The 14653-nt window shown below is 35.8% G+C and overlaps 1 protein-coding gene across 2 annotated transcripts in view; it reads left to right on the plus strand.

Annotated features, from left to right (window-relative positions):
- Nucleotides 1-14653, plus strand: part of RAPGEF2 (Rap guanine nucleotide exchange factor 2) — a gene marked incomplete at its 5' end in the record, with an annotated part of 181272 nt that overhangs the window by 93077 nt on the left and 73542 nt on the right. For both annotated transcript variants that reach the window (XM_084264147.1, XM_084264148.1), the window contains 2 exons: nt 2528-2695; nt 5320-5337. In XM_084264147.1, the coding sequence (XP_084120273.1) occupies nt 2528-2695; nt 5320-5337 (186 nt within the window). The remainder of the gene's footprint in view (nt 1-2527; nt 2696-5319; nt 5338-14653) is intronic.

Raw genomic sequence — 14653 nt, forward strand, 5'->3', positions numbered from 1 at the left:
TTCTTGTAAAATTAAAGTTTTCTTGTGCTAGGAGAAGAGCAGAACAGTTTGAGGGTTTTTGCTTGTTTTGTTTTTAAGTTGTTTTATTATTATAAGTAAGCATAGATGCTTTAAAGTTTTAATGTCGGGTTAGTGTAACGAATTAATATTTTTTTGAATTAAAACTTATTCTCAGCTGTCTGGGGCTTTAAGAAGTAGTTTGAACATTTTAAAATTCTACTGACCTTTCTAAGTGAAGATTATTTCCTGTCTGCTGCACACCTGTGGCAGAAGAGCTGCATCTCTAAGGGTTCACAAGCTCAAAAGTTTTTACTTGCCACCTCAAAATGCATCATCTGAAGAAATGTGCAATCAATGGGCTAAATTTTTTTCTGTCACTGAGAATAATGATATCCAGGCATGACAATTATCTAAGCCATATAGTGTTCAAATATAGGCTGTGAAACTAAACATTTTGTTTTTCCTAATAAGTGAGTTTCTTGCAGAACTTGCAGAAGCGCAGGGAATCGTGGTATAGCTTTAGGCTTTTAGAAGAGATTGGGTTACTTGTCTAAAGTTGATCAGTTATAAAAAAAAAACCCACCAGCTTTTTAACTTTCATGCAAATGCAGGCACGTTTTTGTGGATTTTAAGCTCCTTGTGGTTTCACTTTAAACAGATAAAGATGGTTGTGTAATGGTAGCATTTTCTGTCGGATGTTTGAGAACTCTCCCTCTTCCAATTCGAATTAAGAAAATCATCTTATGAAGCTAATACAATACAGCAGGAGACACAGAAGGCATATGGGAGAAATGCAAGTTGTTTTTTTCACTCTCCCTAACTAAAACTCTCTGTAACTTTACTTTGTAAAGGAGCAGCTCCTCAGCAGTAGACCTCCCCATTCAGCCCTGCATTGGCCTCTGATTTGTCTGACCAGTTTGCGCAACTTGTATCTGACCATAAGTTAGGGAAACATTTTATTGTCCTCGATTTGTTCTCTAGAAGTATGCAATTTAGTTGGAGGTAGATACGTAGATGTCTGTCTGTCTCTCCTGTGCATGCCTTGATGAGACATAAGGAAGAATGCTATAAATACAGGCATAGGGAAAGGAGATAACTGAACACAAGATTCCAGAAAAAAACTCTTCTGGACTGATGATAGATAATGTTGGGTCCAGGAAAGGTGTGTGACTCTAACATGGGTCATCTTAGTCCCAAAAAACCAAAACTCTAGCATTCTGGGAGAGCTGAATTTGAACACTTCATCTTTCAAAGGAGTAATTCATATTTCTTGACCAGAAAAAATCCCATCCCCAGGGTTCTGAGAATCTCCCACTTCTTCTCTGGGAGACAGGTAGGTGTAGGTTGTGAGTCTGACTCTGTCAGATGTGAAATAAATCCTCAGTAAGTGGTAAGTTTTACCGCTGCTTCCTGGTTGAACCAGGAACTGTGCTCATCTCCTTGTACTAGTAGGCTCAAAGTTGTATGTAGTGGTATGAACTGACTAGGATGGGATGCTTCTGACACAGATACTCTGCAAATTCGTGGGAGTATTTTGTTTAATTACTTGTTGAAAAATACACAGAAGCCTTGCTAGGTAACTCATGAGCTCATCTCTGCATCTTCAGAAATACTATTTATCTCTGTGGGGTGGAATTGGGTAGAAGACAGAGTTAATTGAATCCTCGTGTATGGGCAATGCTCAAAGTTGTTTAGTTTTGGTTTTTTTGGTTGTTTTTTTCCCCCCCTCATTTCCCTGTTAGTCTTCAGTAAGGTTTCTATTAGTAGGATGAAAACAGTAGGGTTGTTGATTTTCAGCCAAACTACTATAAAAAGGTTGTTCTCCTCTTTCAGGAAAACCAGAATTCCTAGTTCAAGTATTTCATTGCAGTGCATTGTTGTGTAGTAATTTAGGATGTCTTTGAAGATTTGTGAAGCAAGATGACTAATTTTATATTAGGATATACCTAAAGTACTTTTTATTCTCCATGCTGCTGTTTTAAAGTGATTTGTTTTTATGTAAATCCAGTCTACTAGAAATCCTTTTATGATCTGAAAATACTAGAAGTAAAAAATAAAAATGGGGATGCCTGTTGAAGAGCAAAGTCTTTGCCACAGCTTGGGCTAAGCAAGATCCCAAGTGACAAATAGAGGTCAGCTGGAAAACTACCAAGTGCCCTATCGTATCCGTTTCTTTTTTGTGTTGAGTGGTGAATCTGGATGAATCACAGAATGTTAGGAGTTAGAAGGAACCCCAAAAGATAATCTAGACCAACCCTCCTACCAGAATAAGAAGGGTAGAGGGAGAAACTAAAGAATGGTGAGGTGACCATTTCTGTAATTTTTGAAAAGTGTTCTTACTTGGTGATGCAGTTCATGCCAGTGATTACTTTTTTGTATTTTTTTTTTTAATTGGTGCCTTCACCCTTAGTGTTGAAAGTGCAGGAAATTCAAAGCTAACATGTTTCTTGAAAATAGAATTTGTCGCATTTCTAAACATAAACTTTGATGTCTTGTGGGAAATGACACTTACTTGCATTTCTTATAGGTTGATTATATGGATGAAAATGAGGAGTATTTTCAGCGTCAAGCTTCTCACAGGCAATCTCGAAGAAGGTTTAGGAAAATCAATCAGAAAGGAGAGAGGCAAACAATTATTGACACTGTTGACCCTTATCCAGTGGGGAAGCCACCTCTACTTAGAGGCTACCATACGGTAAGATGTCTGTATTTATGGTTCACAACAACATAAATCAGAAAACTACTCAAAACAAGATGGTCAAACTTGGTTCTGGCAGAACAGTGTGCTTTTGTAGGGAGGTTTCCCGTTAAAACAGAGTTAATTTGGCTCCATCAGTACATAAATAAGTGCACAGCTTGCATCTTAGTTCACAGTGGAAAGCAAGTTTTTTATGACCGTGAATGTCATGTATTATTTCTTAATGTTCCAGTCATTATTTGAAATTGTGAAAGAAACTATGTTCTCATTTCCTTTTGATATTAAGTTACAATACAAATAATTTAGTGTACAGTGTTAAAAGGTCAGTTAGTGAAGCACTCATTCATGTATATGATAACATTTTTTGGCCTGAAAAAGACGACCCTGCAATGCAGTAAGCCAAGTTCTCAGATTGAATCTGTCATTTCTTTTTTGGTATCCAGAACCTAAATGTCAAATTAACCTTTACTGGTGTCTGCCTCGAGAGCCCTTTATTCTTTGGTTTCAGTGAACTACGTAGTCTGCCCATTTGGGCATTTTACTTAATTTGATTTATTTTTTTTTCTGAGGGGTAATCTTACATGTTGAAAGTTTCAAGGCTTTCCCTTGAGATTTAAATAAACTAATAATTAAAGCTCATTTCACAAAATATTTGATACGGCTTTTAAATTGAGAAAAGCTCTATTATAATGTATTTATTTGGTATTGATTTCAACTGTAAGCAAGATACTGGAAAAGCTGTTTGTCTTTGGCTCTCATTTAAGTCTCCAAATCTGCTAGAACCATAAAGGCATGGGCATAAATAACTTTGTGCATATTTAATCTCATTGAGTTCATTAGGCTGAATTTTGCACAGTGTAAGCCACACGCATATAAATTTGAAGGATTAGAGCCTTAGTGTTTTTAAAATACTGTCTTTGATCCAATGCAGTTGTAGGTTTTTTCCATTTTTCCTTCTTTATCCTTGACTTGTTTGCCAGTTCCCTGTATATTCAGTGTGTGTCTGTAAGTGTGTAGATGTTTGATTACATCTGTTAATTATACAGGCTTTTCCTCATGAGTTGAATAATTACATTTTATGCCAACAATTTGTTTTTGTTTATACAACAGCTTTTAATGGTTTAATTTTCAGTGCAGTTTTAATTGCCTCTAAATTTATTACGGATTGAGCCAGTTCACTTGGTTTGAAGATGAAACATTTTACTGGTCTGTTTTTGAAAAAATAAATATGTGGTATTGTTCTCTGCAGGAATTACAGGAATAATTACTTTTGTATTATTTAGATGTGTATGTTGTGATTAGCAAACAACAGTTCTAGTGCGATTTGTATCTAACTCTAGAAGGGCAATGTTTAGCTGAGACACAGTGCCATTTGCATTAGTAGGTCCATGCCTGTTGTATAAATTTCACTGTAGGTATGCCTAATGAGTTTTTGGATGCTTATCTGGTACTAAGAGCAAAAGCCCATTGTGTGCCATTCTGTTGTGCAAGTTCATAATGATTTTGTGTATGTGTTGGGAAATTCATTGCAAGTGAGATTTCATATTGAGTTGGAAGAGATTGCCAAATAAACTGTAAAATCTGCAATAATTGCAGTCAAATGTTGCTTTAAAAAGTGGAATACGATGCATATGACTGACTTTACTTTTTTCACAAAGCAAATAGAGTCAAATAAGCAATATTAACAATGTAGTCAAGACTCGCCATGCTGGCCCATTCCCTTCTATTTTTTACAGTATTTGGTGATCTTGTATACATTGTTCTCTCATTCTCTCCTATTGCAAATATTATTTCTATTGCTTTAACCATATGTGTTAAAGGCTGCATTGTCTTTTCTCCCTTCCTAATTTATGTCCCTTGACCTCATTTTTTGTGGTCTTCATTTCTTGAAAAATTGACTGAAGAAAGCGGGGGTTTTTGGAACCACAAAGGAATTAAAATAACATTAGCACATATCTTGTGGGCTTGTTGCCCATCCATTCTTTGGTCAGCATCTGTCAGGGTCTCATCTTTGGTTCTACTGCTTAATTATGGATAAAGAAGCATTAAAAAAATTCAGATGTTCAGCTATTGCAATACATGTGTTAAAGTCAAATTGAAAGAAGTATTACTATGAGGCATTTGTTTTCAAGTTTACACTTCCTTGTGGATTTGTTCTGCATTTAGGTGTTAGGTACATGAGATTGAAAGTAATAGATCTGCTCTGGTAGCATCCTCAATGTCTTCCAAAATGTGTAATTTTCTTATTTTTTGTGTTACTCTAAATCTTTAGTTACCGTGTAGAATTTTTTTGTCTATAAGTTATAAATGCCTTATTTGTACTAGTCTGCTTTTCTTCAGAAAGTTCAAACAGTATTTTCTGAAGAAATTTTTCTATATCTTTGAGAAAATGTAAAGCTTAAATGAAGATGCATGGCTGTGCTTTTCGAGAACTAAAAACTACATGAGGTGCTCAGTTGTGGCATGGCTTTCTGCAGTACAGTCAACCTGTGGGGGACAGTGGCCCTCATTAACATAATTGTAACATTATCTTCATAGTGGTGGAATGTACTATGGCATGTCTGATAATGTTCATCTTTTCCTTTCCTCCTATATGGCATTCATTTCATTTTGGCTCACAGGAATGCACTAAACCTCAGGTATTGTAACTTACTGTGTATGGTCCACTAACAATTTACTTGTGGATTTGCAGTGTGATATCATAATACTGATGCAATGAGATGACAAAAATCGCCTCGTAGCCTTTGCTTTGGCACTTGAGCAATCTCACTATGATATAAAAATACTAATGTAAATGTAGAATTTGGTGACACACAGTGTCTCTTGCCCAGCCCGACTGACCTTTCTTTCTTGCTTTGGTGTCCTGTGATTTAGAGAAAATGGAGAAAAATAAGCAAAGGGTACATATAAAATATTTAGTATTTGGCAGACAAAAAGACATAGTAGTTTTGCCTTACAGCAGGTCTTAAATGCAGAATATGTGAGTAGCATCCAAACTTGTATTTGTAATTTCATTTGTCAGTGCAGAAGTGAGCAAATACTGACCAACCACCAAATACAAGGTTTGATAAGAAAGGTGTCTTGTCCAATGGCTATGTATCTTTACTGTTAGGATTGAGGAATCTCTTGTGATAGAACTGCAAACAAATTGAAACTCTTTCCTTTAGCTTCAAAATTCTTCCTTTCCACACCTACTACTCTACTATTTTAAAATAATCTTCTGTATAACGTTGTTCAATTAATTTATCTAAAAGATTTAGAGGGTTCAGATTTCACTATTGTGTTATCTGTGCTGAAATTCTCTTTCTTCAGCATGTATGGTATGTTTCTTTTAGGAACCCAGTTCACATCTTCAGATCAGTGCTCATTTCTGTGAAATGAGCCCTGAGTCCTGAGTAACCTACTGTTACTAAGATATTACGTCTAAGAGTGATAATATGCTTTTCAAATTATGATAGGAATTTGAAATACTTTGCAGTAGTTTGAAAACTTACCCTAATGCTTCAAGGACCATTTGAAGTGAAATCTAATGTTGAATATTGTACTTAGGCATGTTACTTTTGGAACAAGTGTTGCTAATTTCTAGGGTGAGGAAAACAGAAACTTCATAACATAGGGAAATATAATGCATTTGTTTTATCAGACTGATATAACAACATCCTTTTTGCCACCATTTGTAGTTTGGTAAAATAGATCTGTTCTTTTTCAGGGAAGAAAAAATATCCTCATAAGTTTATATTGAGCTGTTCGTACTTGAATCTGGAAAACCTTACTCAGATTTTTTTCGTAGAAAATTTTTGCTTATACTTCTAATGTGTCAGAAACTACCCTGAAATTGATTAGTGTAACACCTCCTTACTGAAGAATAGAAATTGTATTTTCACTTCTGAAAGTGCATTTTCCTTCTGTGTATTTCTATACTGAAGGTTACTTTAATGCTTTCAGTGAAGAGCCCTTGTTTTGAGTGACTTGACTTGAAAGAGCATGGACATGGCTTTACTTCTGCTTTAGACTGATTTTTATTTTTCCAAACTTTAAAATAGAATTGTCTCCTATGGAGTGAATTTTAAAAAGGGGTAGACGTTCTGGAAATATCTTACTGGGAATAAACTTTGTGGATGCTTCAGTGCTTCTGTGAAGAATTGGTAGTGCCCAGTCAGAGTGTTGTTGATCTGGCTATTATGTATATAATGCATGACATATTTAGTGTAAATGAACAGATATTCATAAGGGAAAAATAACTTAGCCCAAAATAAAATGCTGGTTTTCGGTGGCATAGAGGTTATAAGTAGTAATTTCAAGTAGTAATTTATAACTCCCTGGTTTGTGACTGTGTTCCTGTGCCTTAGATTTGATCTGTAAACTGAGTTGAGGGCATTTACAAGTCTGTACCATAGTCTTTACTCTGCCAAAGAGAAAATATCAAAGCATGCTGAGGAATGTGTAGAGATGTGGGTAAATAAAATGCTGAAGCACCTGTGAATAGCCCTGAAAGGAAACTAGTGTGTTTCAGATTTATTTTTACTTTGTGAGAAACTGTCCTGATTTGAATTAGTTAACAGGCTTATGAAAACTGCTGCTAGTGCATCCTCAGCCAGGCTTTTTAAAGCTAGCTGCCGAAATGCCAGCAAAAGGCCTCTCTGCCTTGAGGAGCCTTTCTTATCCCATTCAGCCTGAGATTCACGTGAGGTGACAATCCATTTACCCGCTGTTGGAAGGGAGGGAGAAGTGGGCACGGAGCCATCAGTAACCACAGCTTCTTCCCCGAGTTACAGGCGTGTAACAATTTTCTCCTCACACACAGTGCTACGGAGCCAGTCATTGTGCCGATGCGTTAAGGGCACACAAGTATTGCCCTTCTGGATTTTATCTGAAGGTTGTGACTTGAAAGTTTGAATGAGAAGAGGGGTGGAAATGAAACCAGGTCTAATATCACTGAGTCAAGTCTCATCTGCAGCCATGACTCCCTGAAAAAAATAAGCCTGAGGGGGTTTTCTAGTTTTGTTATATATTTTTTTAAAAAGTTATTAGAACCTGCTCAGTAGCAAACTGTAGAAATCTTCCTTCCTGCCCTGTCTTCTCTTGTAGCTAACAGTTATTGCAAACTGTTGGCAAAGTCGCCTTTTTTTCCTGATCCCATTTGGATTCACATTGTCTGCCGAGAGTCTAAAAGTTCTGATTGAAAATTTATGTTCCGATTCTTTTGTCTGGAAAAAATTACATTGTAAAAATCAAAAAAGCTGTTTTATGTCATTTCTATGTGACATTTCTAATCAGGAAGGATTAAATATATGATTTTTTTTTTTCTGCTCAAATTTGCTGCAAAGTCTTAGTTGTTTTCCTTAATTTATTTGATGGTTACTGAAGCCATGTGGAAGTTTACAAGAAAAGCAGTATTTTCTTTTGGGTAATAGAGTAAATGAGAATTCAGAAAAGCTATTTTAGGACTTTGTTACAGATGCCAGGTATAATTTTGGATGAGACTTAATCTTAAAAAAGTACATCATGCAATTGCTTCTCTGCGTGTATACTTATGTTCATGTTGTAAGGTATATATTGCTGGTTGTCTTTCCATGGACCCTGTAAATGATCATGAAATGCCTCATATGTGGTTGTCTCTCAACAATGTGGGCTTTATGGCATTGTGATATACTTTACTATAACGTATTCTTGTTAGTGCTTTGTATTCTACATATTAAGTTGATGCAAAGATAACAGTGTACATAGCAATCTTTATTATAGGTAAAAGTTCAGTTAGTTTAGTTTGAATCAGTAGGAACAGTTGTCAGATACCGTTCTACAAGGAATTAGTTTAAAGGAATACTGTCCATCTTTCAAGCCTGTAAATAGCTGCAGCTTTTAGCATTCCTGACTACATCATTAGGATTATCTAGCACTTTCTTTCTAAATACAATTTCACTTAAAGAGAATCTTTGTAATTTGAATAATAACAAACAAATAATGTGATCTTAAGAAGATGTACCACATCTGAGCTAATTTGCTGAATCTAGGAAGTTTATTTGATAAGGTGAGGGACAAAGAGGTATGAACACAGGGAAGGCTTGAATTTATACAAAGGTATAAGGAATATGGAGACGTCATGGGGAAAAATCCCAATTTTTTAACCATCCTTGACTTTGGAAGTGTTAATCAAGTCTATTTACGAAGGAAAAAGGGCCCAGAAAAACTACTGTGGATCCAAGTCAGATAGACTTGCTCATCAAAAATCTTTGGGGAAGCAGGGTGTTTGAGGGTTTTGGCTTTTAAGACTCGTATGAGTTGTGGCAGCTAAACCTACTTAAATACATTTAATTTTTGAACTTGGTGCTACCTTAGTTTTGCTCAAGATAGAGGAAGAGTGTGAAGGTCAAGGAGAAAGGAAGCTGAGAAGGTCCTGTTGTGTGACATATGTGGACTCGAATCAAAAAGGTCACCTCACTTAGAACAAATATAAAGTGAACTGGACTCTATTCTTGGTTATGAAACTGATTAATTAATGTGAGCAGAGGTGTGGTAATTAAAAAGATGATTGTACACACACCGAAATTTACAATGTATAGCTGCTGGGAAGTAGCATAGTATGCAGGCTGCTTTAATCATACGTTTGATCACACAAATAATGTCTGTGTGTTTGTTAAAGCAGATTTGTTTCCTAGGGATAATGCATTCAATTAAAAATATTTTATTTAACATTTCTATTGTTTAGAATAAAATATACTGTATTGATCATTCCATTAATAAATGAGAAAAGCTAATTAATTTACAAAATTCAGTGTGCAATTTCAAGAGCAACTGGTTTTATTATTCCATGATGGTGATAATCACCCCATGATTTTGGAGGAGATTGATGTGTCCATTCTACTAGGAGGCACTACAAAATACTGAATAGATATGCTTAGTCTGTATATGTAATATTTGAACACATGCAGTAATGCTAACTCCTGAAGCGTGAGACTGTGTTATATATGCATGTGTATTTTGAAGACAGGCACTAAAAAAATTCCTGAGACAATTTGTGCAGTTCCCTTTAACCTTTTTTTTTAATAGAAGTTGGATGCTTCTTTATGGGAACACCCCCAGTAATGTTATAATGACAATATGTGATTCCCATCCCTATGTTTGGTGTTTTGTTGCAAAACACAACCATTTTAGCTACATGGCTTCCCTCCTTCATCTGTCTTGTAAGGGACTGTTGCTGTTCAAACTTACATGTTGTGTATTACTGTTAATAGCTGAGCAATGCTACGATTTTCTTTTGTGTAGCACCTGAAGCGAAACAAATTTGTTAGTTCATCATCCTTTTAGTATTGTCTGCTAGCAAGCTAATGCAAAATTAATGACATCCAGTATGTTATTTACTCAACTTGCAGCTTCTGTCAGAGGATGTCTATTTTTATATATTGCATCATCCCTGCTGCAGAACTCATATCCATTGGGATTTACTGTTCTTCCATTCCCTTTGGGAAGGGCTCACATTGATGCCATAACTGGATTTGTAATTGTGATTAGATTTGGAAATTCAAAGAGAAACTTTGAAACTACGCAGTATTTTCTGCAACTGAAGTGTCAGTAATATAAGTTGGTGTTTTTTGGATCTATTTCTGACACTAGGTCCTGTTTACAGCTCATAGAGCTGCCAATACTTGATGACCAAATATATGTGAAACTTTGTTTAATAATGGCCTGGGTTTTCCAGAGTAGTGTGAGGTTTTTTTGCTGTTGCTGACATGTCATGTGCTCTTTTATATATTATATAAAAGATTGCTTTTCTGAGATACAGGGTATAAAACTAAATATGAGGTTTGTCATCAAAATGCAGAAAGTCGTTCATGCAGCAGAAAAATAAATTTTCCTAACTTTTTTCTAAACTGATGGTTGCAAAATGTAACTAAATACAAATATTGAATTTCCACTACTTAAACTTGATTAGAGTTGAGGAAGCTTAGAAAGCCAAACACATTCATGTGTTCTTAAATATTTTTTAAATAGGATATCCTCATTAGTGTAAGGTTGTTAATTTAGAAACACTGTTTGCATATAAAGTACATATGGGGAAATGGGATCTGTCTGTGCATTATATACGTAGAATACCAACACAGATCCTTTGAACACTGGCATCTCTATGCAGATGAGCATCATGAGTGATAGCCCTAATGTGGACATTTTTCCACTGAAGCATGGAAGGATGTTGTCTGTTCGTATTTTTTCCCCCAAGCATATAAGCCACTGTTATGTGAGCTGTGCTTGATGTAGTGACCTAAAGGTAAAATGATCAGTATTTGATGTTAATATTAGCACAAAAGGTTCTGTTTCTGAGTACATTTAATAGTGCTTTTGGATATGATATGAATCATTTAAAGTTATCATTTTGCTGTGTGAATTTCTAAAACTTCTAAAACTCTCAGCATAGATCTTTGAGAGTATGTCTGTCATGGTAGCTTTGGGAGGTGATTTGGTTTCTTTAAAAGTTCTGTTTGTTTAAAGTGAAGGAAATACAGTTGTTACAATGGTAAGTGCACAGTCAATATAATTCTGTTTCTAATCCTTTAGTTGAGACTCACAAGCCCAAGTTGTGGGTACGAGGCTTGTCTCAAAGTGCTGCCACAGCTGCTAATGAAGATGCAGCAATGCCCATAACACTTCCCTGGTAGTCTAAATCTTAAAATTTAAGCAGGACAGGTGGAATAATTTAAACACTGGAAAGGCTGAGATCAAAATCTTATAATATGTAAACCCTATATACTTTGTTGGGTAGATGTGTGTATTACTGTGCCTTGGCTAGTCCTGCTAAGTCTAAATGCCATTGTTCATGCTTGCATGATAGTCGTGATACTGATAGTTCAGTCCAGGAAAGTGAACAAGCTGTTATCAAAGCCAAGGCAGGGAACTTTTTTTTTATGGAATGATAAAACTTTTATGTAAGGTCTAGTAAAAGTATTATTATTCTGTTGTATAAGCAGTAGGTATGGGGAGCTGGGCATTAGTTTTGAGTGGTTAACCTTAATTATCTCTGAATTTTCAGATAGTAAAGTTTTGACATGCACTTGGAACAGCTGGTGTTACAGGTATTGATATGGCAGGCATAAGAACTACACATGGTGCTCTTGCTCTGTTTTCCATTATTTGTATATGCTACAATGTAAATTCATAGTCATAGAATATCCTCAGTTGGAAGGGACCCATAAGTGTCATTGAGTCCAACTCCTGGCTCCACACAGCGCCAGACAAGTCAGAGCATGGGACTGAGTGCAGCGTCCAGACGCTTCTTGAACTCAGTCAAGCTATTTTACTTTTTATTATTATTATTATAGTCTCTGTTTTACTCTTGAATGTTGTAATTTGGCAAGTGTAAAGGTCTGCACCTAACTGCTTTTAAAATCTGCAAATGATCCATGGTGCTCAAAAGATCATCTTCTAAATGTAAGCACACTAACAGCTTTTCTGATGGTAATCTTGGAACATGAAGCAGTGTAGAATCAAATTATTAGGGGCACTCAATGTGGTGGGTGTAGTTCTCCATAATTTTATTTAGCATTTCTATATCTAGGTAACTGATCTTGTAGTTGCAAGGGGAAAATTTGCAAAATAGGACATCTGTCAGTTGGGGGTAGTTGGCTCCCTGATTGATTTGACTGGAAAAAAGGCAAGGAAAAGGGCATTTCTTAGAATTTTATATTGATGTCTCTTTATTTGAAGTATCTAATGTTGAATTTTGACTTTTTTTCCTATCTAAAACCAATTTGGCTCATTTTGCTTGATAATTACTTTTAAAAGTAAGGGAAAGCTGAAGTTGCATGGAGTTTGTTACTGATAAAAGCAAAAGGTCTGGATAAATGAGCTCTGTACAGTAGCAAGAGCCAGGGCACGAAGCACTCAAGATATATTAGTGCATTACACAAAGGAGGATATACAGGGGCATGAAGAGAGACTTCTCCAAAAAAGAAAATGATCTTACACTGGTACACTGTTTTTAGTGTTCATTTGAATTGGAAACCTCTGGAGTAGGCTTTTTGGAGTGTCTCATTGGGTAAGACTGTGCTGGAGATAAAACCAAAAGTTATTTCCTTCCAACAGACAATTCAAATAAAATGAAAATCCTCTGTAGCAGCAACTGTCCCTTTCAAAGTCAAACTTCCTAAAAATACCAGAGATAAGTAATTAGTTACCCCAGGAGATGTTCAAATAAACATTTAAGAAGATGGACAGAAAGGACTCAACATGACACATGGTAGTAAAAATGACACACAATTTTCACCATTATTTGGGGAATCTGGAAACCAAATGGTGGACTGGAGGTTTTCTACCAGTCCCATCTGTGTCTACACCTTGAATATAGTAATGAGAGATTTCTTAAAACTTCTAAGTTCGAGGGAAGCTGTTAGAAAACATATCATGTTTCCTTAAAAGAAAAATACTCCCTCTCCACCACTGCTGAAGTCTTCCAATGAATAAACACCTAAACCCATCAGAAAAACTAGCTGGCATTGAGAAGACTGGAAAAATCTGGGGTTTGTTTGGTTTTAATCCATTCATGTTTTAGACTGAAGCATTAAATAATTGTTCCCCTGCCTAGGGTGGTCACAAATGTGTCCAGTACCATGCCAGAAAAATCATCTTTGCAGCTCATGTCAGCATATTTCAGGTAACAGAATTCAGTGGGGCTGGTAAAGAAGTTGTAATGGTCTAGAATCTGGGCACTTGATTGACCTCAGAAAAATACTTCTGTTTTATTCTTAGCATTTTAACAGTGCAGCAGCAGTATACCATGAAAAAGGTATGCAGTTAGCTAGTTTATATAAGTTTTCCTGCATTATTATACAGTGAAGTACATGAAATTTTGGCACTTCACATAGGAGAAGAACTTGTGTCTCTGGATTCCTGCTGTGAAATTGGTGTGAACACGATGTTATAAGGGTTTTTGTGGCTTTTTGGTTTTTTTTTTTTTCTTCCACCAATATAGTAAGGTGATTTTTATCTCTGTAGTGGACCTCATGCCCAGCAGGTAGGTGTGTCAAGGTACTGTTTAGATCTGGTAAAGAGGCCTTGCTAGCCCTATATGTCCAATGTTATTGTTCATGACCTTAAAAGAGAGTTTGCTTTTTTTGCTTTCATTCCTTTTTTTTTTTTTTTTTCACAGTTTAAAAGCAGAAAGCACATTCTCATGTTCTCTGATTTAATTAACACGTTATCTTCAACTCTTGTCCTTACACCAAAGTGAGAAAATTTTATGAACATTGGGGAAAACATCTATCCTGACAGACTGGATTTTTTTCTACTCCTGAAGTACTGAAATAGTTACACTAATCTGTGACCATTCTGCCAATTGAAGTAATTTAATATCTCAAGTTTTAATGTCAAACTCTTAACATTTAATAACGATAATGCATACCTTTAATGCCATGTTATTTACTCTAAACTTTGGGCTTGTGTAAATAATAACCTTTTGCTTTACGTAAAAAAACACAGGTGAATCAGTCAAGCATCACATAAAGTGACTTTACAAGCATAGGTACTGAATAAAGTTTTGATCTTTCAAGAAAAATATTAATAAGTAAGACCATTATAATTATTTCAGGAACACAAAAGATAAGTTGACTTTCTTTTTTTTTTGTTAGAAGGATTGTTGGATTTAAAGCATAAATAAATATGGAGTCCAGGAAAAAGTTTGTGTGCTCTGTTACTGTGGTGAGCCTTTGCTCGAGTCAGTTTTGTAGGCTAAATTAAATAATCTGGAAATGGGACCTTTGGGATAAGCACCCATCACTTACAGGTTTTCTTCATGCCTGTTCTAACATAGTTGTTGTATGTAGGAGAATTCGATGGCAGGTATTTTAAATGACTACTCTAACTCACTCCCATTTTAAGATGGATTGCATGCAAACAGAAAGTTTGCTGTGCTGAAAACAGAGCTGTGCACAGAAGGTGACAAATGAGTCTGCCGTCAAAGGGAAGATT

Source organism: Gallinula chloropus (assembly GCF_964237585.1).
Source record: "Gallinula chloropus genome assembly, chromosome: 4".
Taxonomy (NCBI): Eukaryota; Metazoa; Chordata; class Aves; order Gruiformes; family Rallidae; genus Gallinula; species Gallinula chloropus.